Raw genomic sequence first — 25,696 nt, 5'->3', positions numbered from 1 at the left:
CGATCACAACCATTGACAATATAAAGTTTTTTTTTAATGATATGTAGGCCAACAGCAGTTTTACAATATAACAAAGCCACATTTGCGGAAATAGAACATCTGTGAGAAATGATAGGAGCGCTTGCATGAACACGTAACCAACCTGAAGGTTGCATAGGGATCAGTTACTAAGGACCACAGTGTTTTTTCTTCTTCTTCTTCTTCTTCTTCTTCTTCTTCTTCAGTTTTTAATAACTTCCCGCCCAATCGTTCATCCTATGTGCAACTCTTGGCAAGTGTTGGCATAAATGAGACAGAAATCACTCTTTGGTTAAAACATATAAATGTGTGGTGTCCCACCACTTTGTGTATGTAATGTGTACAATTCTTTTTGGCATTAGTAGTGAGTCAGACTAAAATATTTCTCATATTAGGGTTGCTTATATGGAAATACTAATTTGTGGAAACATTAGTAAGAATAGTACATTCTTTTGTTCATTCATGTTCTTTTAAAGGGTCACAATGCCAAAAAAAAAAAAAAAAAAAAAACCCGGCTGGAAACCATTGTAACAGACTAAACAACATGGTGGATGTCAGTTTGGCCTGTGGAGGTAGCTGGTCCTGAGGACCAGTGAGCAGTGGCAGGACACAGACCACAATCACACGTGAAGTTTCAGCCCTGACGACAAGGAGGCTCCAGCTTGGCCGAGGTATTTGGGGAATGCATTGTCAACCCCGAACGGGCCCGTATCTTGCTCCTTGGCCATCACGACGGGGTCCTCAAAGTCCTGCTGAGGCTGATTATTGTGAGTAACACCCTGCCGCTTCAAGTACCCGTGCTGGCAAAACAGCGGCGGCTTGCGATGTGTAAGGGACAGTTGGAAACAGGAATCTAAAGTAAAATAAAAAGACACAGGGAAGTAAGTTATATAAAGTCATACAAAAGGGAAACTAGATTTCTTCATATTCTTATCTGCACGCACGCACACACACACACACACACACACACACACACACACACCTGAACAACTGTAAAGCTCAACTGTACCTGCATAGAAGGATCGGAGATCAGTCTGAACACAGTGCTCAAAGAAGCGACGTATTGGCTGGATGTGAGACACGGGGGCGTCCCACTCGGCTAGAAAGTCCTCGATGGAGTGATGGATGGCCGTGGGCCTTGGCAAAGGCCAGCCTTTGGGACGGAGCTTCATCTCTTCCTCTACACAGAATAAGGGCATTGCGTCCATGAGTTTTCTTGCTAGAATAACCGTTTCCCTCTTACAGTCTTGCTGATCGTCTTCCATTTTATGTCCCTACTGGCCTATTTGCACCTATTAAATATTACGTTCCAAAGAGGAAGCTGAGCATGCACAATGATTTCATAGAGAAATATTTTGAAATATTTAAACAGAATTTTCAAAATTGTGGGCTATACGAACATGCAAAATTCTGTCTTTTCTTATTTTCATCTTCTATTAAAAAAAAATGCATCTGCATTGTTAAAATGAACAAGGATAGACTGTTTTGACAAAACCCAAAGAAAATCCACCGAGTCCATGAAAGAAGCATGAAAGCACATTTACTCATTTGATCACAGCTGCATTGGTTCTTACCCGTAGGGAGTTTGTCATAGTAGTAAAAAACAGGATGCAAAAAGTTTGAGAGCCAAGCTTTGGTCCAGTCATTTTGAGATCTGTTCTTTCCCAGAAAGTCGATCTTCTTCGTGCCGTACTGTAGGACTAGAACTATGACTCCATGGTTGGAAACTTTGTGGCCTGAGATGGAAGAAAACTGAGGCAAAGCCTGGAGAGGAAACTCTTCCACGTATTCACAGCGAGCCCTTCGGGTGCAAAAGAGACGAGGAGCATAAGAGTAAAATTTGTTGAGTGTGTAAACTTTGGCTTGATCTAGGATTTTATATTGGTAACATTTTAACATGCTGCCCCTGAATACATTACAAAAGTAATTTGGTAAAAACGTGCTATCAGGCGGACTTCCTCAAATAATTTAAACTATGAACCTTTCAGACTGCAAAGCCAAGGTCTTTTTGTCACTTAATGATCACACAACCACAGTGCCAGTAGAAGACTGAAAAGCTGCAAGATGCAAATGGGTGGTTGTTTTGAAGGTGGAGGCAATAGTAGCGATAACTTCGCCAGGGGCAAGCTGGGAAAATATGACGAGCTAATTAGCAAGTGCGTTTTTTTTCTTTCTTCTAACTGACAAAAATAACATGCGTATTTACCCGCGAAGCAGGATGACATCTCCAAGCACCCCGACCATCTGGTAGATCCCAGAGGCCTCGTTGATCCGCTTCAGAGCCCAAGACATCAGCTGGGTTGTCAACAGTTCAGTGGAGTGCCACGTGTTGCCATGGTAACGTTGTTCGAGCACACGGTGTACCGCCCGGGCTGCAACACACCCAGCAAGGCAACAAGCAACGCCGCATGTTAAATACAAACCTGAATGTGTTTCTCTCCCCGCGTCAGTGAGGCATTTTCTGGCTTTGACGCAGAGCAGCGGTGGAGTAACACGCGGCGCCTCACCTGTGTAGCGGAAGCCATGGACGAAGCCTCCAGCTGAGAGGCGGTAGTCCCTGGAGTGAGCTGCCGTCCCCAGCACAAACAGGTCTGGGGTGTTCACCCCCTCGTACCAGGCAGTCAGCTGGGGCAGCCTCCCTTTGGCATTGTCACTGTTTGGTGGGCGGGCACAGCTGGGGGGGAGCCGATGGGTAAATATATTTATACATGTGAGAAATTATATTCTTATCAAAAGACTTTTTTAAAAAAAAAAAAATTAAATTGATGTCAAGGCAAAACACGGGTAAGTGTGACTTGTGATGAAAAGCTAAAATATAACAATCCTCATTAACAGAAAACACAACCTACTACCTGCATCTACTACTTGGCATATCTAACCAATGCTTCGTTGACCAATTGAAAAGGAAACTCCGTCAGACACTTGCTTTTTGTGCTAGAAAGTGTATTCTTTTAAACTGGATAATGAATAAAGCTCCATCTCAGGTTCAGTGGCAAAGGGTGGTACTCGGATGTCTTGCTTTAGACTATCTGACATGTAAGCTGCACAGCAAAGATGATGTTTTTCGTAAAACATGGCAACCCTTTTCTGGCATACCTTGGCTTGAATATCTCTACCATTTTTGAAAGAGGGTTTATATCATAACTGAAAAAAAAAACGCATCATAACTCTGTGATATGATGCGTTTTTTTGTTTCTGTGTGCCTCTGTCTGAACATGCGAATGTATCATGCATGCAAGGCAGCGTATACTCGATCCTACGCCCTTATCTTATTTTTATGGGATGACTCTAGAATCTTTCGCCTGTACAAATTTGAAAATAACTGAGTAGTTATGTGAGTCAATCTATGTTATGTTTGTTTTTGTTATGTATGTTCTGTTTTATCTCTTGAAAATGATATATACATATATGTGTATATACATGTGTATACATACATACATACATACATGTATATATATACACATACATATACACACATATACATACACAGTATATGAGTGTGTATATATATGTATATGTATATGTATACATATATAGCAGTGTATATACATATATATATATGTATATATATATATATATATATATATATATATATATATATATATACATATACACAGTGTTTTTTTTATGTAATGTTTTGATTGAGTATGCACTACATAGAGAATTCTGCTGCAATTACGTCATGCACCATGTATGACAATAAAGGAAATTCAATTCAATTCAATTCAATTCAATTCAATAATTTAATTAAATAATTAAATTAAATTAAATTAAATTAAATTCAATTAAATTAAATTAAATTAAATTAAATTAAAAAATTCAATTCAATTCAATTCAATTCAGAGTAATTCATTGACCGCACTACCTGTCGAATATGCTGAAGTTGAATCGGAAGCCGATGCAGCGGATCACGCGGTCGTACGGCGCTCGCACAGCAAAGTTGTCCGAGTGGAAACCCAGCAGCATTTCTCTGGACACACCGGAGCTGTTGTTCCCCTTCCCGCTCTCTAGCAGCTTCTGCGTCGTGAGGTACAACTTTCTCTTTGTCCCTTTTCGCTTCCAGTCCTGCTCCTGAAATTCAACAATGGCCAATTTCTCCAGTTTGGCCTCCAGCAAACCGTCCAGTGACTTGAGCTGGTATGTGTCCAGTACGTCGTTATTTACAGCTCTGGAAAACAAGTAAGGATCTGTTCAGTGAATGACCAATTTTCAAATACACAGAAAGGTGACAGTCATTTCTGGGGGGGAAAAAAACCTTGTTCGGCTTGGCTTCGTTATTTTAGAAATTTGCCGTCAAAAACACAATGACATTTTACGCAGACTTGCTCTCAAACGGCGTGTGTGCTCGACATGTCGCTTAACTTCATGCATCAAATATGGAAAATATTCAAGGTTTGCAGTGTGCAAGTTGTCTTCATTTTGGTATCTTAACACTCAACTCAAAAACAGCCTTTCATAAATGCTAACCTATAACCCCAAACAAACCGGAAGTGAGATATTTTCACTTGTTTGAAAAAATCTCAAAACAAAACAATCAGGAACCGTAGGTGTGACAGACTTGAAATCGGAGTATGATGTAGACCACATCATACTTCATTTGAGGGCCCTTCAAAGTAAAGGTCTTTTTCACAAAAAATTTTGAAGCCCATTTTCACCCCTTTCCCATATTCCAAAACTCACCAAATTTTGCATGCAGGTCGGACCTGCCCCAAATTTGGATTTCTTGAAAAAGAAATTCACATTCACTGTCTACCCCACTTTCACCCCCTTAACATGCTTTGATTCGCACCAAATTGTGATCACTTGTCCAGGCTGCGAAAACCTTCCTGTGGTAACAAAATCAGGGCAAGAGCTCCTCCAGAGGGCCACCTACAGACCGAGATTTAAAAAAACACTAAAATGGCCGTAGCACCCTCTAGGAATGTCGCATCGACATGCAACAAAAACCCACGCGTTGGTCTCATTAAGCTCTATGTCGCGTACACTCTAACAGTTGTTGTACGACATACAGAAAGTGAGATATTTCAGTTCATTCACTGGCCACGCCTACACCATTATTCACACTTGGATAAAAGTTACACAGTTAGATTCCTGAAGACCTTAGCTAAACGATGATGCCAATATATTTCCTGTAGATGCAGAAATGGCCGAGTTGGAAGCATTTGTTTCCCAGGTTTCAAAAACCGAGACATGAGGAAAAAACATTAATGGCCGTAAGCTCCCCCAAGGTATGTCGCATCGACATGCAACAAACAACCACGTGTTCGTCTCATCAAGCTCTACATCGCGTAAGCTCTAATTTATTTGATACGACAAGCAAGAGGTGACATATTTCAAGTTGTTTAATATTAATATTGCCCAAAAACTGTTCGTTTTTGAACTGAATATGAATATATCGCAGGCAATTGCACTTTGTTTTCGGATGTCTCCAATTTTACAATTTTATGTACTGAAAAAAGTATAAGACAATAAGCAATGTTTACCAGCCTCTTAATCTTAATCTGTTAATTCTTCATATTTATGGATATAGTTAGAACGTAGGATCAGCTTTGAGCATGAAAGATCCACAATGCAGAACACGGCAGAACATGATCAAAGGCTATTCAAACATGACAGTCATAAATGCTGGCTTGTGATTGGACAACGCACAACGCCCCATAACAACAGACATATAACTGCAGCTCAGACCTCAGTACTCATTCCCTTTTCCAAATGCCTTGAGGTAAGGCACTCACAATTCTCCTTACTGCAACTAAGGAAATATGTATGTACGGTTAATTTGTATAGTCATGTGAATCTTTGTGTACATGTTGACTTGGGCTTTCCTACCGTCAAAATGCTGCTTTGATCATGTTCTGCCTGTAGACAGGGTATTCATGTGTCACAATTTGGACATTCTATTCCCCCATTTTAAGTCTTTACGATCCTGCCCGTTTCATGTAGACGCAGAAATGACCGGGTTCGTAGCGTTTGTTTCCAAGGTTACAAAAGCGGAGCTCATTCAAACACCCACGTGTTTGTCTCATCAAGGCCTAAAATTTACATTTGACAGCCTCATCCAAAAAAAAAAAAAAAAAAACTGGAGGTGAAATGTCTGCATCATTTGCACACACAGGCTTATGATTATTTAGACTTCTTCCGGAGTCGGCAGAGGTCGGGGGTCATCGGGGGTCGGCGTGCTAATCGCTGTTTCAGTTCGTCCTTCACACTTTTAAACACACTACACTGCCAATATGCGATTGTTCAGTATTCATATTATTGAAATCTTCTTTTACTTAGACTTATATACTGGTTTATACATCTTTTCTGAAAGTGCTGCCAGTTTGTCAGCCGCAAGTCCATGGGGTGGGCTCAGTCCCGCCAACCCTGCTTGCAGGTTTAATGTTATTTGTACAATGTATTAATTACTAAACTCGTGCCACTGATGATTGTGTTGTTGTATTAAGTATCACCTCATGTTCTATTCGGCTGTGTCACAGCTTTATTAGAGAGCTCTTTCTTGTGCGTCTCGCTGAAGTAAACTTCAAAGTGTATTGAAGTTTTAACTCTACCTGAGATCTCCGACGTAATGCGTTTGCCAAGCCAGACGGACGGGGTTGTTACTGAGCATGTGCACCCGGCCGGCCCAGCCCAGCAGGCTCTGAGCCGTTTCGAAGGCTGCGTTCCCTTTGCCCAGGATGAGCACCGCTTCGTCCTTGTAGTCTGCAGGGTTGACGGATATGGACTCGTAGCCTTCCACGAGGTCTGAGCCAGCAAAGTCAACCGTCTGCGGGACCCACAACCCAGTGGCGACCAGGAGAACCCTGAGACAAGGAGGGCAACGTTGGAACAAGCTGGGTCTTTTTTGCAAGGAGCAGTGGGACTATTTTTCCCGAGGAAACAACACACCTGCAGGTGTAGTCTGAGGCATTCTGGTCTGTCAGGACGTAGCTCCTGCCGGTGTCTGAGTGTCGCGCTCGGATCTTTCCGATGTCCACCCCATAGCGGACCCTCAGGCCAAGCTCCTTCTCAAACATGGACAGGTAGACTGGGAAGCCATCGGCGGAAGGATAAAACTCACTGCTCACCCTCTTGAAGAGCAGGTCAGGCTTGTCGCTCAGCAGTGAGTTCCAGTCGTGCCGCAGGTTGAACTCAGGGTTCTCTCGTCCCGTGTTCATCTTGTTAATGCTGATGAGCTTTCTGTGCCTGGGATACCTTGAACAGAGCGGAGGAGTGGACGCCCGTGTCAGAGTTGCTCCCGGGGGGGAAAAAAAAACACTGAAAGCACATTTATGACACGAGATGCGTTACTTGTTGAAGAAGCTCCCGGGTCCTGAGTTTCTCTCCAAGATGACGTAGTCTCTGTTAGCCTTGGATAAGAAGTGTCCCATCTGCAGCCCTGCAGGCCCGGCTCCGAGCACGCAGTATTCAAAGTGATTGCTGGCATTTTGGTTGTGGTTATTGAGAAGGCAATGGGCGCAGCCAATGAGGATGAAGGTCAAGTATGAGATTCTGAGATCCATGACCTGTAGAAAGCCGGGAATGATTTAGCCATCATCATCATCATCAACATCATTATCATCATCATCATCATCATCATCATCATCATCATTATTATTATTTACTCATTCCCTTGATATGTCAGAACCTGCAGATGCTTTAGCCAACAGGTTGTAACAATCCAAACAAAAAGTGATGTCAATAGACTCATACTGGCTGACTGCAGATACACATTACACCTATACTAACTGAAGTTGAAAATATACTACATGTAAGCTGACACTTGGACACATTCAGGACAGTTTAGAACCATTATGGACCAATTTCAGGTAAAACATGTTTTGTTTTGGGTTGGTTTTTTTTCATAATGGCACTTATTTATATTATTTGTTAGAAAAATGACTTGATGCATTTTTGTTTTGATATGTTCAAAATTATCCAATGACCCAAATGATCTAAAAATTAAAAAAAAAAAAAAGAGGACAAAAACAAGAAAAAACAAATAATAACAAGAACAAAAGTACCAAACAACAAAAGTTCAACATTTTAACCTTTCTTATTGCATCAATTTTTCCAAAACATCACACGTTTGAACTGCAGATGAAAAAAAAAAAAAGGATAAGAAACATGTTTTAAACAGCTGGTGATTTTCATTTTGCAGCCCCTTATACACGAGGGTATATTTGACAGTGTATTAATGTTAATACGTCTCGATGTAAGTATATTTGCACTTAATCGACTATAGTTGAGGACATTCTCTCCTAACTCACAGCCAGTGCGGGCACTCCGGCACTGGACCGTCGCTGGCAGCTGCATCTGGGCTCCACATACCGCCGTGGAACCAAACACACTGATACGGTGTCACCATGACATCCGTCTACCTGGCTAGTTTGCGGACTTAACGTAAGCAAAAAAACAAAAAAACAAAAAAACAAACGACAGCAGCCCTTTCCGTCAAACTCCCGACTCCCGACCCTGAACTCCTCCGCCCCGCCGACGTTACGTCCCTCCGCCAGGGATGCAGGAGCCGCCGCCGCCGCCGCCGCCGCCGCCGCCCGCTTCATCGCGTCGGACCTCTTCAATTTAGATTTTCTGGCTCACGCGCAGCTTTACGTTACCTTTGGTATCAGTCGATCCCTCGTGGACATCCTTTGTTGTTAAACATGATGCTAGGTGCGGGATATTTTTGTTGTGTTAAAGCGTGTTAGCTTCACCGCCCCCGCGAACCAAGACTCCACTTAGCATCGAGCCACTTCCCTCTTCAGCGGCACCAGCCAATGGAGTCCTGCGACCACCGGAGGGGGGCGTTCGAACCGGATACCTCCTCAAAATGACTTTCATAATTGCTGCTTTTCCCCACAGTGAAAAGGCGACCTGTTTCGAAACGGGGGGGGACAAAAACTGCTAACTATTGTTGAACATTGCATTACCTGCGTACACACACCGCGAACACCAAGCTGTCCAATACTTTGCTGCTGCACAGCAGTAGACTTTTTTTTTTCAGTTATCTCTACTTCACTTGAGTATTATTTTTGTTCTTTTCTGACGACTTTTTACTTTTCCTCCCCACATTTGCACGCACGTATCTGTACTTTTTTTTTTTTTTTTTTTTTACCTCCATTTTTGGAGTTAGTTGCTTTTGTGTTTTAAAGTCTTTAGATGATACAAATTCTACTATTTGAAGTCTACTGTTGTGTAGTTACATATAAAAAAAAGTTAATAATATTTTAGGGGTCAGTATCCAGTACGTTTTCAGTGCAGAGAAAAAAAACATCACAACCAAATATGTTGTTTCATTATTTTATTATTGAGACAGACAGACAGACAGACACACACACACACACACACACACACACACACACAACTTAAATACAACCCAGTGTGTCAGAACTTTTACTTTTACCAGAGTATTTTTTTAAACACAAATGTCCTTACTTTTGCATAAGTATTTGACCAGGGAAGACAGGTGTGACATGAGCGTGCAGGAGGCCATCTGCGTCCACCTGGAAGCACCATCACCAAGCTGAAGCAGAAGCCTCTTAGATGAAACCTCAAGCATCTGTTTGACTTCATCTTCTGGCTGGACACCTCCAGCTCCACATGGTTTTTGAACGTGCACGTGTCAAGAGTTGTGTGCCATTGTCATCAAAAATACAGAATTTGTACGCATATGTAATACACAAGGGGTAATTGTTTTGAAACAAACTCTTATATGAAGTCCAGAGGTGGAAAGTAAGAAAGAACAAATACTTTTGTTCTGTACTTCAGTGGTGGATTTTTCAGGTATTTGTACAATGTCCAGCATCCAAAAGCAATCTGCAAAACATTCTCATGTACTGCACAGCAGCCCGCTCATCACTGGTTGTTTTCCATGTGCTACTATCTGTTGAGAATTGGATGTCTTGGTAGAAAAACACACATTACATTTTTGTTACTTTTTGAATATGTACAGCCCAGGGGTTTGCAGGAGTTCAGTGGATGATGATTTGTAATTATACACGTGTACATTGTAACTGCGTTTGTACTCACTTAGGATGAAAGAAATGTATTTAAAGTGGAATTGTTGGGGGTTTATTTTCAGGTCATGTTTACAGGCAGGGATGGTCTACTGCTTGAGGGACACTGCTCAGAGCGTAGTACTTCGCTGTCTGTTCAAAGAGAGAAATGCCCAGGAGTGTGAACTGTTTTATAGTTTGTTTCTCTTGAGTATATTGAATATATATACAATTGTGACATTTGCCACTGTCACTGTCCCTCTGTAGAGCAGCAGGAAGTTCTAAAAACATGCAAATCTACTTTTCCTCATCGGCATTCCGAGCAAAAGGCTGAGCAAGGCTTCCTCTTTTTCTGGCCCAGTGCCCCCTGACAAACAATGTCATGTTGTAAAATATGTTGATATGAAACCGACTGATCCTTTGCTTTGATCATCTGTGTTTAAAAGTACCTCCACAGCACAAACTGCCTTTATTATCACAATAGTACACTTTAGGGGGCATTCCACCATCCGTTGAAAGAGACCCTTTGTTTGTCGATGCTGAATTAGAAACTTTAAATTGAAAGAATATCCCTAATTATCCATAAAAAAAGGATTTTTAATGAAAATATTATCTCAGATCAGGCATGGGCAAACTACGGCCCGGGGGCCATATGCGGCGGTCCTTTAAGCTTTCTAATCCAAACTTGAAGAAATTATATTAATAGCAAAAAAGAAATAGCTGTATTTGATCCGTTTTTTTCAGTGTTTTAAGAGTCATTTCAATGAAGAGCTAAATACTGTGGGGCTTCAAAGACACTGATTTTCTTGTAACTTTGCTTTGGTTCATTTTCAATTTACATAAAAGCACGTTTCCTACATATCCCATGATATAATGATATCTTTTTTTCCTCCTATGTGGTGGTTTCACCAAAAACACTCTGTGGCCCCACCAGTCAAATAGTTTGCCCATAGATGTCTTAGATCCCGCACTGTGCTTCAGCATTGTTTGCGAATACATTATTCACCTAACAATTAGCAACAATTAGCTGAGTTGGACCATTGGCTTCTTTTTATTTATTTTTTTTTTGCCTTGTCACATTTTCTTTTCATCTGCTTTGTCATGTCCTGTTCAGCCGTGTGAATGTGACTCAGCACCAGCGATCCGCAGTCTCACTTCCTCCTGTAGCGCCGCACAGCTGTATAAAAGTTGGAGGACCGAGCAGCGAGGTCTATTGCTCAGACGACTGAGAGCTCCGCTGATATCAGGGGATTCATGATAGTTCATCATTTGCACTGAGGCTTCACAGATTGAGGTTATGATGAGTGCCAAGGAAAATGTCCTGGGGGAACCTGACAGGTATACATTGATTTTTATTTTCTCTCTCTCCCTCTCTCCCTCTCTTTTTTTCTTCTACAAAATAACACAGAGATGTGGATCTTCACTGCATTGTAACTGCAACTATTTCTGACGTTTTCTTCAGGGATTTGTCAGAGCAGATTAAAGCAGCCACAAAAGAGAACCACGTCAGAGCTGAAAACACGCAGCTGATGCTAAGTTACCAGAAAGGACAGATCACCCTGCCGCAGTACAAGGTACGACTCATCACACCAACTGGCAGATCGTGCGGACGGAAAGGAAAACACTCCTTCCTTCTGGTCTCCATCCAACAATCTCCTGTTTCCGCCAGGTCCTCCTGTGCTCGCTCTACGAGATCTACAAAGTGCTCGAGCAGCAGCTGGACAGAAACAGCGATCATCCAGCCGTTGCTCCCATCTACTTCCCTCAGGAGCTCGCCCGCTTGGAGTCGCTCCGGAGCGACTTGGAGCACTTCCTGGGCGCAGACTGGAGGAAGAAAGTCATCGTACCTGCAGCCACGCACCAATATGTTGAAAGGCTGAGACTGGTGAGTGGAGGGGAAGAAGACGTTGGCTTCACTTGTTAGACCTTTCAATAACAGCAGAGGTGTCAGAAGTATTTGCATTCTGTATTTAAAGCATAAGCACGGAAAAACTCCTCTTGTGAAAGTAAAAGAACTTCCAAGTACTTCAGTACTTCAGTACAACTCCTTTCCTCAAGTAAAAGTAAAAAAGTACAGGTTCTGAAATGTACTTTGGTAAAAAGTAAAATGTATTTAGTTCTGCTCTTAATAAAAGATGAAATTTGTTGATCATTTTGGAACAGACTGAACGGACCAGAGGTCAGAGGTCAGGGGTCAGAGGTCTTGATGAGCATCTGGATCATTTGCTTCTCTCAATACTGTTCTCAATACTCAAACTGCAGCTCAACCAAACTGTAATCAGTCGTAGTTCTGACCTGTGAGCCATTATGCGTTGTTGACACTTTTAATAACAATAGCCAATGTTATTTTCTACACGATTATTTTCCTCTGTACAGAATATGTTCTGAACAGTGACCCCAAAGCCGACGTCCTCTAAAATAAAAGATATCTTCCACGTTTATATTGAGCAACACAGCAGCAGAGTTCAAATGGCTCCACTTTAAGCAGCAACCACAACTTTCATTAATAAGTGATTTACCTCGAAGAGAATTTGTATCTTTCAAGCACTGTTAAACACAAAAGGAACAGACGTTTTTTTCCAATGTAAGAAGTAGAAAGCACAGATATTTGTAAACAAACCCAAGGAGTAAAAGTAAAAAGTTGCCAGGAAACCAAATTCATCAAGTACATATGCCTGAAAAATCTACTGCGTAGTAACAAATGGTAAAGTTGAAAGCAAGACGGTAAAGTATTGGTACTTTGTCATTGGTGCTAACGGCTGCGACTCTCTGACCTCCAGATTGGCAGGGAGAGGCCGGAGCTGCTGGTCGCCCACGCCTACACCCGATACCTGGGGGACCTGTCTGGGGGTCAGGTGCTTGGGAAAATTACCCAGAAGTCCCTGGGCCTGAGCGGCAGGGAGGGGCTCTCCTTCTTCTCCTTCCCGGGAGTGAGCAGCCCCAACCGCTTCAAGCAGCTGTACCGCAGCAGGATGAACAGCGTGGAGCTGACCGATGAGCAGAGGTCAGCCGTGCTGCGGGAGGCCGTGGACGCCTTCCAGTTCAACATCCAGGTACACGGTGCACTTTTTAAACGAGCCATTCCTTGCTTCCTTGAGAAGAACACAAAGAGGAAGTGGCTACATTTGAAAAATCGCACCATCAGCACGCGAGAAACTGAGAGCTGCAAATCCTCTTCTTCTTCTTCTTCTTCCTGCAGGTTTTTGATGACCTGCAAAAAATGTTGACCATCACAGAGGAAAACAGCGGACGGACCGAGAGCGGCGCCGCCAACGCCTCCATGCTGCCTTCATCACCCATCATGCAGTTCACCCTGGGACTGTGTGTGGCGCTGACCACTGTTGGGATGGGAATGTACGTCTTGTAGAAATTGCAGAACTTTTCTCTTTGTCATTTTGTGCAACTTTTTTTGACTGGCGGGCCGCAAAAGGGGCCGGCGCAGGAGCAGATGGACGGAGTGTTCCGGTGAGCCAACTCATAGGAGGAGAAAATATCTAATGGGACTATGTAGAAAACATGGGCTTTAATGTCAATTGAAAATGAACCAAAGCAAAGTTACAACAAAATCAGTGTCTTTGAAGCCCCACAGTATTTAGCTCTTTATTGAAACGACTCCTAAAAACACTTTAAACATTTTTTTTTGATGAAATACAGCTATTTCATGATTTAACGTTATTATAATTTCTTCACATTCGGCGGGCCGGATTAAGAAGCTTTAATGGGATATATGCATATGCCTGTGTTACGCAGAAGTCACACCCATTCACATGTTATTTGACTGTAGTTTATGAATTAAAAAAAACAAACAAACATCTGAACCACCGCTATGATTTGTAAGCACTTTTATTGTATTTATTTATTTGAGTCACTCTTGTTTGTTCCTTTTATTTTACAAAGCCCCACAGAACACAGCAACACCCTTTGTGCCACAGTGAAAACCTAAACACTCCGTCTGTGTTTGGCGTCAAATCCACTTTAATCACCGTCACCGGGGCTGAAATAAAAAAAAAAAGAACACCCCCAGTGACAGATCACTATTTACACCCGTAACAACTGCTACTAGTAGCAGTGCGACGCTGAGCTCGTCTATTTAACCCGGTAGAGAACTTTTCTCTGCATGCGGTGCTGGAGCTCCCCCCTCCTCAACATCAGGTGGAGGACTTTGTAGATGGCGTGCTCGGGATATTTCTGCAAGGCGGGACAAGCAGGAAGGACGGGGTCAATACAAGGGTCAGAACAAGGGAACATTCATTTGATCAGTCTACATCACTTGCCCTTGACTAGAGGAGGCAGTGCAACAGGGTTTTTTTACTGGGCTAACGTGATGGATAATGCTAATGTTTCTCTAACGTCCTGTGCAAAAATGTCTTTTTTTTTTAACCACGGAGAATCATCCAACAGTAATAAACATCCATAGAAAAGCAAAAAAAAACAAAAAAAAAACAAAGAACTGAAGTGCAGCTCTTTTGCCACCGACCTGTTTGGTGAAGTCTTGGACGATGCTGTGCTCGGACACCTGGGAGCCGATGGCAAAGCGCCTCTTCAGCTGCTTCTCAACACGAGAGATCATTTCCTGGTCCTCCTGTGAGGTGAAGCCCTCAACTCCTGAGGAGGAAAAAAAAAAATACATATATATATATTTGACATATCGGAAACAAATAAAAACAGAACAGAATATTCCCTGCATTTGAAGGCAGATGTTCCAAACAAACACCACCATTCAATCTCCATATCACTGCATCATGAACTCCAGAACTCCAAAATGTGTTCATTTTCACTGCACATTAACACAGTTAAAGTTAAAGTACAGTTGTTAAGAAAAGTAAGACAGTGTCTTGTACCATCCCGATGACTCTTGGAAAAGAAATTCAGTCCAGAATTTTTGTTGTCCAGTTGTTCTGTGGCCAACTTTACTTATTGTCAAGTTAGGCACAACGTATGAACCTTCATTACAAATTAATGAGGGCCGTTTTTTTTTTTTTGTTAAAGTAAAAAGAAATGCAAGTAAAAACAGAAACGTTTGCGCTCAATTATGATCCTTATTTTCCCCATCTGCTAGCTAACAAAGCTAGCGACTGTCACATTTAATACATGTGATGTAATGTTGTAATTATGTCATAACTTCATGTAACACTGTTGGTGTGTGAAAAAATGAACCATGGCCGTTTCACACATGAACAAATGGAGTCCGACTTGCTACTCTAATGGCAAAACAGCGTGCACTGACAGTATAATATCTAACCGCATCACCTGGAACAATAAACAGGCTAAATATATTACGTGAATACTATGCGAATATTTCCTACTGGCATCAGTTCAAACCCAGCACCTGGCACAGACCTGTGAGGCTGCCAGACAGCGCAGCGTCCAGCGTGGACACCTGGAAGAGCCGCAGAGCCTCGTCCACCTCCTCCTCTCCAGCCACGGCCTGCAGCTTCATCTTGGCCAGAGACTCTGCGATCCGCACCACTGCCTCCAGCTGCCTGGGGGCCCACAGGGAGACACAGGAAATCCCTTTCAATAAATGGCCGGTGTGCATGCGCGTGCATTTGTACAAAAATATCGGTACTTTCTACTACTAACATTGGAAAAAAAACATGCTGGTTACTTTTGTGTTTAAAGACACCGAACTCTAGTTGTTGTTGCTTGAGGTGGCGCTATTTGAACGACACTGTCGTAAATGGTATGTAATGATATTTTAGAGGGAGGCAATTTTGGAGGACCTCGGCTTTGGGGTCACTGTCCAGCACGTTTTCAGTACAGAGAAAAACAAACGTAGAAAATAACATTGGCTTTTGTTATTCACAGTGTCAACATCCCATCATGGCTCACTGGTCAGAACTATGACTAATATGATTACAGTTTGGTTAAAATGCAGTTGGAAAAAAAAAAAAAATTGTATTAAGAGAAGCAAAGATGTTCCAAATGATCCATATGCTCGTTTTTACTATTATCATTATTATAGGTATATATTACTATATTATTACTATCATTACGATTACTTTATCATTATTATTACTATTCATACTATTAATACTACAACTACTACTACTACCAAAGTGCTTTACATTGAACCCATTATTCATTCATATCACATTCACACGGGTGCTGGTAAGCTGCGTATAGCCATAGCTGCCCTGGGGCACACTGACAGAAGCGTGTCAGCCAATCACTGCCAAACGGCCCCTCCGACCACCACCCAACTCACATTCGTACGAGGTAATGTGGGTTAAGTGCCTTGCCCAAGGACACAGTGACAGACTGGGACGGGACGGGGTTTGAACCGCCAACCTCCTGAGCTACAGTGGGTGTCGCTCAGCAAGGTAGGCAGGTTCTATCACTACAACTTTAATATTTTGCGAGTACAACTCAGAGCCTGTACTTTGTGTACTCTTACTCAAGTGAAGGAAACGAATCAATACTTTTACAAGAGTATTTTTTTGTTTCACACAAGTATCTGCACTCGTACTCTTGCCCCTGGTGTGTGGAGGAGTTCAGCTGCTCCGCTGGCTTACCTGACAGTGATGGGGATGGACGGTCGTTTGTCCGTCTCCCTCTCGTGCTCCCTGGCGCCGCTCCTCATCAGCACGTATCTGTTCTTCAGCTTCTCCGCTGCCACGGCCGACAGCCGGGGGCCACATTTGCTGGAGGGAAAACGGCCCAAAAAAAAAAAAAAAAAAGAAGTGAAAAACATTTCTAGGCACACACGGCGAGTTCATGGGGACCGGTTCTTTGCGGGTGGGAGTGTCTCACGGTGCGAAAACGCAAACAAGTCAAGCAATCAGCCAACCAACCAACCAACCTGCGGGCGTAAGCGATGTACTTCTTGAAGACGGCCAGCGGGATCTCGCCCTCCACCCCCTCCGTCTGCGTCTGAGCGCTGAGGTGGACGTTCATCACGTGACGGGCCAGCGTCTGCCAGGAGAGACGGAGAATAGATTCCATGGACTTTACTGATCCCAAATAAGGAAACGACGCGGCGCTAAAAACAATATATTTATCATGCGTGCGTGTGTACACACACACACACACAGTATAGTTAAGTATAATTAAAGGAAATACAGAAATTACAGGAAAAATAATATATATAGATACACATACACATACGTATACACACATACACACAAAAACATTTTAATCGCATTAGTGTCCTGAGTTAACTCGCGATTAATCGCAAATTAAGTGCACATTTTTTTTACCCTGCTGTATAAGTAACTTAACAAGATATTTATTGTGTTTCTTGGAGAGGATAATAATAATTCCTTTGTGGAAATATTCTGTTCTTATTTCCATTGGAACATTACAAAAGATACTTAAAGTCTCCAGATCCTCCAAAAAAACCCTCAAACCTTGAGATCTCCTCACGCCAATGTTCCTAATCATTAAGGTTTACAAATAAAACAATTCCTTTTTACTTGCGTGCAAGATTGGCCATTTCACTGAGTGTCCCTTCATCATCTTGTGTGCAAGGGTGTACCTTTGTTTGTTTCATCTCTCTCACAATCTGATACTAGATACTGACAAATATGACGTACACAAATATGATCGCATTTGTCAATCCCAATATTTTATTTTGAAAATGAACCGGATTCCCTCTTTCGTGTTTCTTTGACCGACTTCCTGGCCAGCTTGACGCGGCTTGTGTGTAAAGTATAGTGAAGTGTAATCAGAAGAAAAGAAGCCAGCAAGCGTGTCCGCTCACCATGTCCCTCTGCTGGTCGTGGTGGTCCTTGATGATGAAGATCATGTCGAAGCGGGACAAGATGGTGGGCATGAAGTCGATGTTGTCCTCCCCCTTGGTGTCGTCCCAGCGGCCAAACACCGAGTTGGCGGCGGCCAGCACGGAGCAGCGCGAGTTCAGGGTGGTGGTGATTCCAGCCTGGGGGGGTGCGGGGGGGGCGGGGACATCAGTGTGGGTCAGTGAGCACCAGCAAAGACAGTATCACCAGCACAAGACTGCTATTCTACACTACAAACACTGCTGAGGCACACACACTAATGGAAAAAGAAAGGTGAATTTTTACTCTGAAAGACATTTTTTATTCCTAGAAACCTCTCAAGTACGTCAATTCTTTTTTTTCTACAAAGCTTTAGGTGAAACTTGGAAAAATGTGGTCAGCAAACCAATTATTTCTGCATCTAAAAATAAAAACTGGTGAAAAATTCCAGCGTTTCAGCAGGAATCCTTTCACTGAGGTGAAATGATGCGCTTTCTTAAACACACATTGGGTTGAATTAAAATGAAAGTGCACTACTGTTCCGATAGTTTGGAGCCACTGACTTATTTCTGCACAGAACTCCATTATAAACTGCATCATGAAATAATGATCTTTAAAACTGAGATTCATTTTGAGAGCATGAAAATCAGTCAAGATGAAAAAAGTATGGAAACATTTTGGAGTTTATTGGAAACCATTTCCAATGTCTAATTAAAAGCGATGGAGAGAATTCCAAGTCTGCAAAACTCTGGACACACTAACAGCCGGCTGTTTTAAAGAACCTCAAATATAAACCATGGCGCTTTGTTGACTCCATCGCGGTTTAGTTCAACATAACTAAGTGTGATCATAACACAAAGCTTTGTTTCAGAAATGTTTAAAACATTTGTATGGCAATTTTAAAGCATTCAACTTGTGTAATGATGGCTGCATGTTGCACACCTGAGTCGTTCCCTAAAATCACATTCAGTAAGACATTCTAGGTGACAACAGTTAAAGCCATCCCATAATGTGTTCAGCACATCCTGACTGATTTTCCAGCACTGTTCTTAGAGCATTCTGTTGCACCCTGAGTGGCCTCACTTAGTAAAAATCATCTTCTCAAACAGTTACATGTTCTAAAGCTGCAATAAAACACTTATTTAAATGTCAATATTATGTACATAACTTGTAATATAATCCAACTGTGAACATAACACAAAAATCTTGTTCTCTCATTTCTATAATTATTTATTTTAGTTACTTTATAGCTTAATAAGCAATACAAATTTCCTTCTGTTGTACTGTACTGTTATTATGCAAATGTCCCCAATGTGGGTTTAATGAAGACATTCTATTGCAGTAGATTATTTTCTTGATTCAGATATGAGTAAGTGACCCCAAACGGTAGTTAACGTGTAATGCACCTTTAATATTAGATACTTCCTCATGATACTGGACTGAATTTTATTGTGAAAGACTTGTATGAAACGCGAGCATGGACGGTCTTGTAATTAGAGTGAGGGTTTGAGTGGGTGGTACCTTGGCAATGGAGATGGTCTGCTGCTCCATGGCTTCGTGAATGGCCACTCGGTCGTCTTCTCTCATCTGAGCGAGACAACGAGAAGAGTTTGGCTGTAATCCTGCAACGTGGACAACGTTTGGATGGAGGACGAAAAAAAGGAAAGACTCCCACCTTATCAAACTCGTCGATGCAGACCACTCCGCCGTCGGCCAGCACCATGGCTCCGCCCTCCATGATGAAGCCGCGGGTGTTGGGGTCTCGCAGCACCGAGGCCGTCAGACCAGCTGCACTGCTGCCCTTGCCAGAGGTGTACACCTGAAGACCCACCACCACGTGTCAATCAAACACAGACTCAGCCGGGACAGGTGTGCCGAGTGAAGTTCCGACACGCGACGACGTTACCTAACCCTCACCCTATATTTCGTTAAGTTCACATTTTTACGAAATAATTTGAAAATTGTCACATTAATGTGAAAATTATTACATTATTTCATGAAAGTTTCGCGTTATAACGTGATCGTTTTCACGTGATTTCGTGAAAGATTCAAGTTTTTATGTGATCATTTGCAAGTGATTTTGTGAAACTATCACGTTATTTCATGATGATTGTCATTTTATTTCAAGAAAGCTTCACTTTAAAACGTAAAAGTTTTATGCTATGATAATTTTCATGTTTTTTTTTTCTTCCACGTTTCACGTCAACGAATCAAAACTAAACGTGGCATAAATTCGACAAAATTATCGTTAATTATCCATTTTCACACTTTCACGTGCCACAGGGCCCTATTTTTTCCTAGTGTGGCAGCAATGTGCTTGTGTATTTCCTGATCACCTACCCCAATAGGCGAACACCTCTCCACAAACTTGAGCAGCTGGGACTTGGCCGTCCCGGGGTCTCCCAGCATCAGCAGGTTGATGTCCCCCCTGCGAGTGAGACCATCGGGCAGCCTGGAAGAAAGAGGAAATGCCAAGTTACACAACGCATCTACTTCAACTGACTACTACTGTCGTCTACTACTACTGCTGTATTACTACTGTACTACTACTGACCTGCCTGTTTGCTTTCAATGTTTAATTAGTTTTAATGCTACTCACCATTCTACTGACTTATTTGTAATAACTACCATTGACATCATTGTTCATGTCTGTTATTCTAAACTGCAATTGGTTTACCTGTAGATAGATGACTGAGGAGAAAGGAAGATAACTAGATCAATAAATTGATAGATGATTGATGGATGTACTTTATTGAACCCATATTGGGAAACCACTTGTATATTTAGAAGTATTTTGATTGCAAATTTTATTCTGACACGTTTTAACCTTATTTCTGTAAAGTGTCTTTGGGGATTTTGAAAAGCGCTCGATAAATAAAATGTATTATCATCATCATCATCATTAAAGACAACGGCCATCCGAGTAAAATGTTGCGCCCCTCCAGCCCTCGCACCTCTTCCTGGAGCCTCCGAACAGCAGACAGGTGATGGCCCTCTTCAGGTCGTCGCTGCCGTAGATGGAGGGGGCGAGGGAGCGGGCCAGCGAGGCGTAGACGTCGGGGGTGGCGGCCAGCGTCCTCAGCTCCTCCTCCTCCTGGGGGGAGACCGACCCGGTGGCGCCGCGGCCTGGATCAGGGGAAACAAGACCGCCATCAGCTCCGAGGAACGGCAGGACTCCGAGGTCACAGGCCAGAGGTTGGAAACCTACCCGCTCCCTCGGTGTCCACCTGGATGCCCACCACCCGCAGGTAGGACACGCGGATCCCCACGCCCGCGCCTCTGTCTTTCCCCTTGGCTTTGGTGACTGCCATCTTCTTGATGGAGTAGATGCCCAGGATGGTGACCCTGTTTCCTGGGACCACCTGGTCGCAGAGGTACCTGGGACAAAGGTGTTGGTGTCAGTAGACGCAAACACACACAACCCAACTGGCAGCAACAACAGTCCACTATTAGACTTTTAAGTCTTTTTTTTATTTATTTATTTATTTATTTTTTATTTATTTTAGCTATAATCACTCATCAACAAGTATTTATATACTTCTAGATAAATACATACATATTAGTGGTGGTACTCGATTAAAAAATGTATCAAATTAATTATGGCCTTGGTAATTAATCATATTTTAATTGCTTATTAATATTTGAGTTGGCAACAGAAGTGGGAAGTAACAAAAAGTACAAAAACTTTTGTTACTGTACTCAAATAGATTTTTCAGGCATCTGTACTTAAGGTGATTCTTCCTTGATGACTTTATACTTTTTCTCCCTGGATTTGTACACAAATATCTATTTTCTACTACTTACATTGGAAATGACTTGCTTCTTGCCTTTGGGTTTAAAAGTATTTACAATAATTTCTGTTAAAATAAATTGACTCACTATTATAGCCGTCGTGATTTAGCACTCTCTACAACTAAAAGTTGATTGACTGATCGATGAAGAGGGGGAACAATGTTCCTCCAACCTTTACATACCTGTCGCAGTAGAGCTGCAGGTGGCGCGGCATCTCCCCGTGAGGCACGGCGTCGGGAGACTCCTGCAGGCGCAGCGTCTGGAAGTCCACGCAGACGCAGCGATCCGGGATGATGAAGTACGGGTCCACGGGACACTTCACGCTTGCGGTGCTATCGCTAGGGGTGAGACACCGACAGGAAAACTCAACATTTGAAGACAAATGTCGCATCAATAAGCAGAACCCATCCTGAGCTTGCCGGTGAACTACAGTGGCCTGCACACCCAAACTTGGGCACCTCGTCCACCTTCTTCTTCGGTTTATTTGAAAATGCCAGCGTTAACCCGAAATATCAAACGTGCCGTCGGGCAGCTGGATTGTCCACACCAGGCTTCCTTAGAAATAAGGTGGTGCAAGATGGCAGCTAACTGGGAGCAAGACCCATATTGATCTGTGGGTAGTCTTATGTATATATGAGAACCATTCTAAGGGTAGGAAAACCAAATGAGTATAACTGCACTGCAATTATACATTTTTATTAATGTATTTATGGGCAGTATGTTAAGCTTTTACCTATACAAAAATCATAAATCAAGCCAAATATTATACACTGGACCTTTAAATATACGTAAACAATTATAATAGTACAGTATATGAATACTCGGATCTATAAACTGATCTATTCTCAGCATGTAAAAAATAATAATTTTATCATTTGTAAAAAAAAATCCCATGATACATTATTTCCCCCTCGAATAAAGTGAAAATGTCTCCACTCGGCTCAGCCCTGCCGCTGAGTGACCCCGGACGTGACCCACGGCTCGGCCCAAGCATCACCACTGCGGAAGTCTTTCCCTAGATGACCCGACACTCCCACTCACTTGTTGCACTTGCGTGGCAGAGCGTAGCCCTCCAGGCCCGGCGGCATGGAGATGTTGGGGATGATGGCGCGGCAGCCGCGACACTGCAGACACACCTTGGTGGCCTTGGCCTTCACTGGCGTGGCCGAGATGATGATGCCGTGCACCTTCACCAGGCGGGACACCTGGTCGGACTGGAAAGGAAGGGGATGGGGTGGGGGGGGGGAGTGAAAGGTCAGTGGACCGGACTAGCAGCAGAGGAGAAACAGAGGGCGAGAGTCGCGGAGGTACCTTGAGGCTGCGGATGGAGGCGTGGTGGGCGTCGCTCCTCAGCATCACCTGGATATCCTGCACGGCCTCCTCGCCCACCGGCCGGGGACGGGTCACCTCATCGGCCACCTCCTTCGCAGCTTCCTCCAGCTGTCGGGACACAAAACATCACATCACACACTGTAGTTGCTGCATCATCACCACAGGGGGGGGGGAATAAAGAACAAATACTTTGTTACTGCGCTCAAGAAGATTTTTCATGTACGTGTGGTTAACTTGAGCGTTCTGACGACTTTTTACTTTTGCAAACTACATTTGTATACAAATATCTATACTTTTTTCCTTTGACATTGGAAAAACAAGCTAATTTCTTTTGTGTTATCAAAGTAGTTCAAAGATACAATTAATGTAAAAAGTGATTCACTTAATATTACAGTTGAGGCGGAGCTATGTGAACTATGCTGGTCTGTAGTTCAATATAAAAGTGGATCATATTGACAGGGAGATTAATTTAGTATCAAGTACAGAGTACGTTTTCAGTGTAGAGCATCAATATGTATCTAATGAATGAATCTAAATGTTGAAAATAACAGCAGGTATTGCTATTTAAACTATTAAAATAAATCCAATCACTGTTCAAAATTATCAACTAATATATACATATATATATATATATATATATATATATATATATATATATATATATGAAATGTCATTTTACTTTAGTACCTTTCAGAACCTGTACTTTCTTACTTTTACTTCAGTGAAGAAGTTGTATCAGTGCTTTTACAAGAGCTTTTCTTTTCTTTCTTTCTTTCTTTTCTTTTTTTTTTAAACATTAGTATTCATTTCATTCATTTACGTATGTGAATACTTGTGTCCTGTTTGCCCCTCACCAGATTCAGGTTCTCAGTGGGCGACTTGTACAGACAATCTGACAGCTCCTCGTCAAAGCTGGAGACATCCTCCATCTCCACCTCCAGCGAGTACTCCCCCAGGGTGTAGTGCCTCTTCAGCTCATCTCTGGGGAGAAGGACACGGTTAGTGAGAGAAGTGTGTGTGTGTGTGTGTGTGTGTGTGTGTGTCTCATAGCTAAACGGGCTAACTCACGGTACACTCAATACACAGAGGGAGGCATTTGAGAGGTTATTAGATTAGTTGCAACAGGTGTGGATGGATGTATTTCACAAAGGTCGTTTCCATACCATATATTAATTGGAAAAATATTTGTTGAAAAGTTTTCAGCAAATCAACAATTGCGAACAATGAAGCTTTGTTTGATCATCAACATCACCGGCTAAAAAAAAAAAAAAAACATATTGTATTTAAAGCTAACGTTATATATTATATTATAATATAAACAAACCTATCTCTCGCAGGAGAACCGCGACACACTGTTACGGAGCACTGGTTGTGGCAGACGCCACCATAGAGCTCTATTCTCCATGTATTACGACCAAAGTGTTTTTTATTCAAGAATCTCCCAATTTTAATGAATCGCAAACGACACATGCCAGAACACCGCAGTCTCACCTGTATTTATAGGTGAATCCCGTGCGGTCGGTTCCGACTCTGAACTGGCGCAGGAACTCTCGGAACCGCTTCTTGATGTGGATCCTCTTCTGTCCGCCTTCGTCCGCGCCGGGTCCCTCTCTACCTCCGAAGCTGTCGCTGTAATAAACCCCGGGGTCGTCGAAGCCAGACATGGCGAACTGGGCACCGTGGAACCGAAACAAAAAGAGTGAAAAGGGAGATAAAAAACGAGGCTCTTTCTTTTCTCCCGCGATTGAAAAGCACGGAGCTCCTCCACCAACACCAACGTCAGCCTGTCTTTCTTTTTCGCGGCAAAAGCAAACTACTTCCGCCACTTTCCCGCGGGTCGACTTTGTCCCGCCTCTTTTCTGATCAATGATTGGTCGGACGTAACAAAGGGGGCTCGAATCGTTGGCCGGAGAAACAAAATGTGGGCGTGCCTTATGCAAAGAGGAATAGCGGTGGCGCGAAAAAAGTCCGGAAGAGGAGGAGTTGAAAGACGTCTGCATCGGCGAGCACAAAGGCACCGCGTGGTGACAGGATGTCTTTATTCCACATAACACTGTTGAGCTGATGGACTGACAATTGGGCATTGATCCGAAATCATGCACAGCATAACCATAACGTGACAACTTTTGGAGGAGCTTTATTTTGAAATGCTACATCACAAATTTCTGAAGTTCAGTCAGGTGCTTCCTGAGGGACTGTAGGCTACTCCCAGCCTGAGATGGAATGATGGATTGACGATTAGGAATTTCCACAAAATTTAAATTTTGACCTGTGCTTTATGTACAGCATAACCACAAAGTGGCCACTTTGGGGAGGAACTTTATTTTGATATGCTACATCAGAATTTTCTGAAATTAAGTGTGGGGGGGGGCTTCCCGGGGTTGGTTAACTATCACCCCAAAGTGAAATGATGGTCTGACAATCAGGAATTTCCTCAAAAAACTGAGACCAAAAAGTGACATTTCTTTGGAGGAGCTGTATTTTTGCTACAATGATACATTAGAATTTTCTGAAATTGAGTCGGGGGGGCATGCTGGGGTCGTTCGTGGACTACCAATCCACGACCCCAGTTCTGTGTATTTCCCCCCCCATTGTGTTAAGTAGTTACCCCTAACACCTGGTTTACATGGGGCCAGCAAAAAAGCGAGTGTCCGCTGGCTCGACCGCTTTTGTCGAACTGTTGGTTGCAGTACACTTGCAACTTAGTTGTCCATTTTTCCAAGACACAAATAAATCTGCATGGTTATTTTTCAAGAACTAGACGCACTAGACGATTGCTGGCTTCTCACACACACACACACACATTCAAATTGTGTCAGTGTTGACAGGAGGCTGGTGAACAGAAGGGTCGTTAAGATGCTT

At 42.7% G+C, this 25,696-nt stretch overlaps 3 protein-coding genes across 3 annotated transcripts; 1 reads left to right on the top strand and 2 right to left on the bottom strand.

The window, feature by feature from the left end:
* Positions 1-12: 12 nt before the first annotated feature.
* Positions 13-8,773, bottom strand: foxred2 (FAD-dependent oxidoreductase domain containing 2). Its single transcript, XM_076032557.1, has 10 exons — positions 8,616-8,773; positions 7,309-7,523; positions 6,907-7,212; positions 6,570-6,821; positions 3,884-4,186; positions 2,526-2,692; positions 2,225-2,390; positions 1,593-1,819; positions 1,028-1,198; positions 13-871 (listed from the first exon to the last, which is right to left on the bottom strand). Exons 1-10 carry the CDS (start codon positions 8,643-8,645, stop codon positions 639-641), a joined length of 2,070 nt encoding a protein of 689 aa, XP_075888672.1. The 5' UTR covers positions 8,646-8,773; the 3' UTR covers positions 13-638.
* A 2,356-nt stretch (positions 8,774-11,129) lies between these two features.
* On the top strand, positions 11,130-13,815 carry hmox1a (heme oxygenase 1a). The gene is made up of 5 exons (XM_076032556.1): positions 11,130-11,330; positions 11,455-11,566; positions 11,662-11,877; positions 12,773-13,045; positions 13,192-13,815. The coding sequence occupies exons 1-5, from the start codon at positions 11,290-11,292 to the stop codon at positions 13,357-13,359; spliced, it is 810 nt and encodes a 269-aa protein (XP_075888671.1). The 5' UTR covers positions 11,130-11,289; the 3' UTR covers positions 13,360-13,815.
* Positions 13,816-13,841: 26 nt separating this feature from the next.
* On the bottom strand, positions 13,842-24,630 carry mcm5 (minichromosome maintenance complex component 5). Its single transcript, XM_076032554.1, has 16 exons — positions 24,326-24,630; positions 23,689-23,815; positions 22,814-22,942; positions 22,544-22,716; positions 21,685-21,840; positions 20,919-21,088; positions 20,665-20,836; positions 20,051-20,162; positions 19,386-19,529; positions 19,232-19,297; positions 17,695-17,871; positions 16,795-16,907; positions 16,508-16,636; positions 15,333-15,475; positions 14,470-14,597; positions 13,842-14,180 (listed from the first exon to the last, which is right to left on the bottom strand). Exons 1-16 carry the CDS (start codon positions 24,496-24,498, stop codon positions 14,079-14,081), a joined length of 2,214 nt encoding a protein of 737 aa, XP_075888669.1. The 5' UTR covers positions 24,499-24,630; the 3' UTR covers positions 13,842-14,078.
* Between the last annotated feature and the right edge of the window lie 1,066 nt (positions 24,631-25,696).

This window comes from Nelusetta ayraudi, unplaced genomic scaffold (genome assembly GCF_046127955.1).
Source record: "Nelusetta ayraudi isolate G7.1 ecotype Tasmania unplaced genomic scaffold, CSIRO-AGI_Nayr_v1 ptg000034l, whole genome shotgun sequence".
NCBI lineage: Eukaryota > Metazoa > Chordata > Actinopteri > Tetraodontiformes > Monacanthidae > Nelusetta > Nelusetta ayraudi.
Note: the sequence above shows the minus strand (reverse complement) of the source record. Positions and strands in the feature narration are given on the sequence as shown.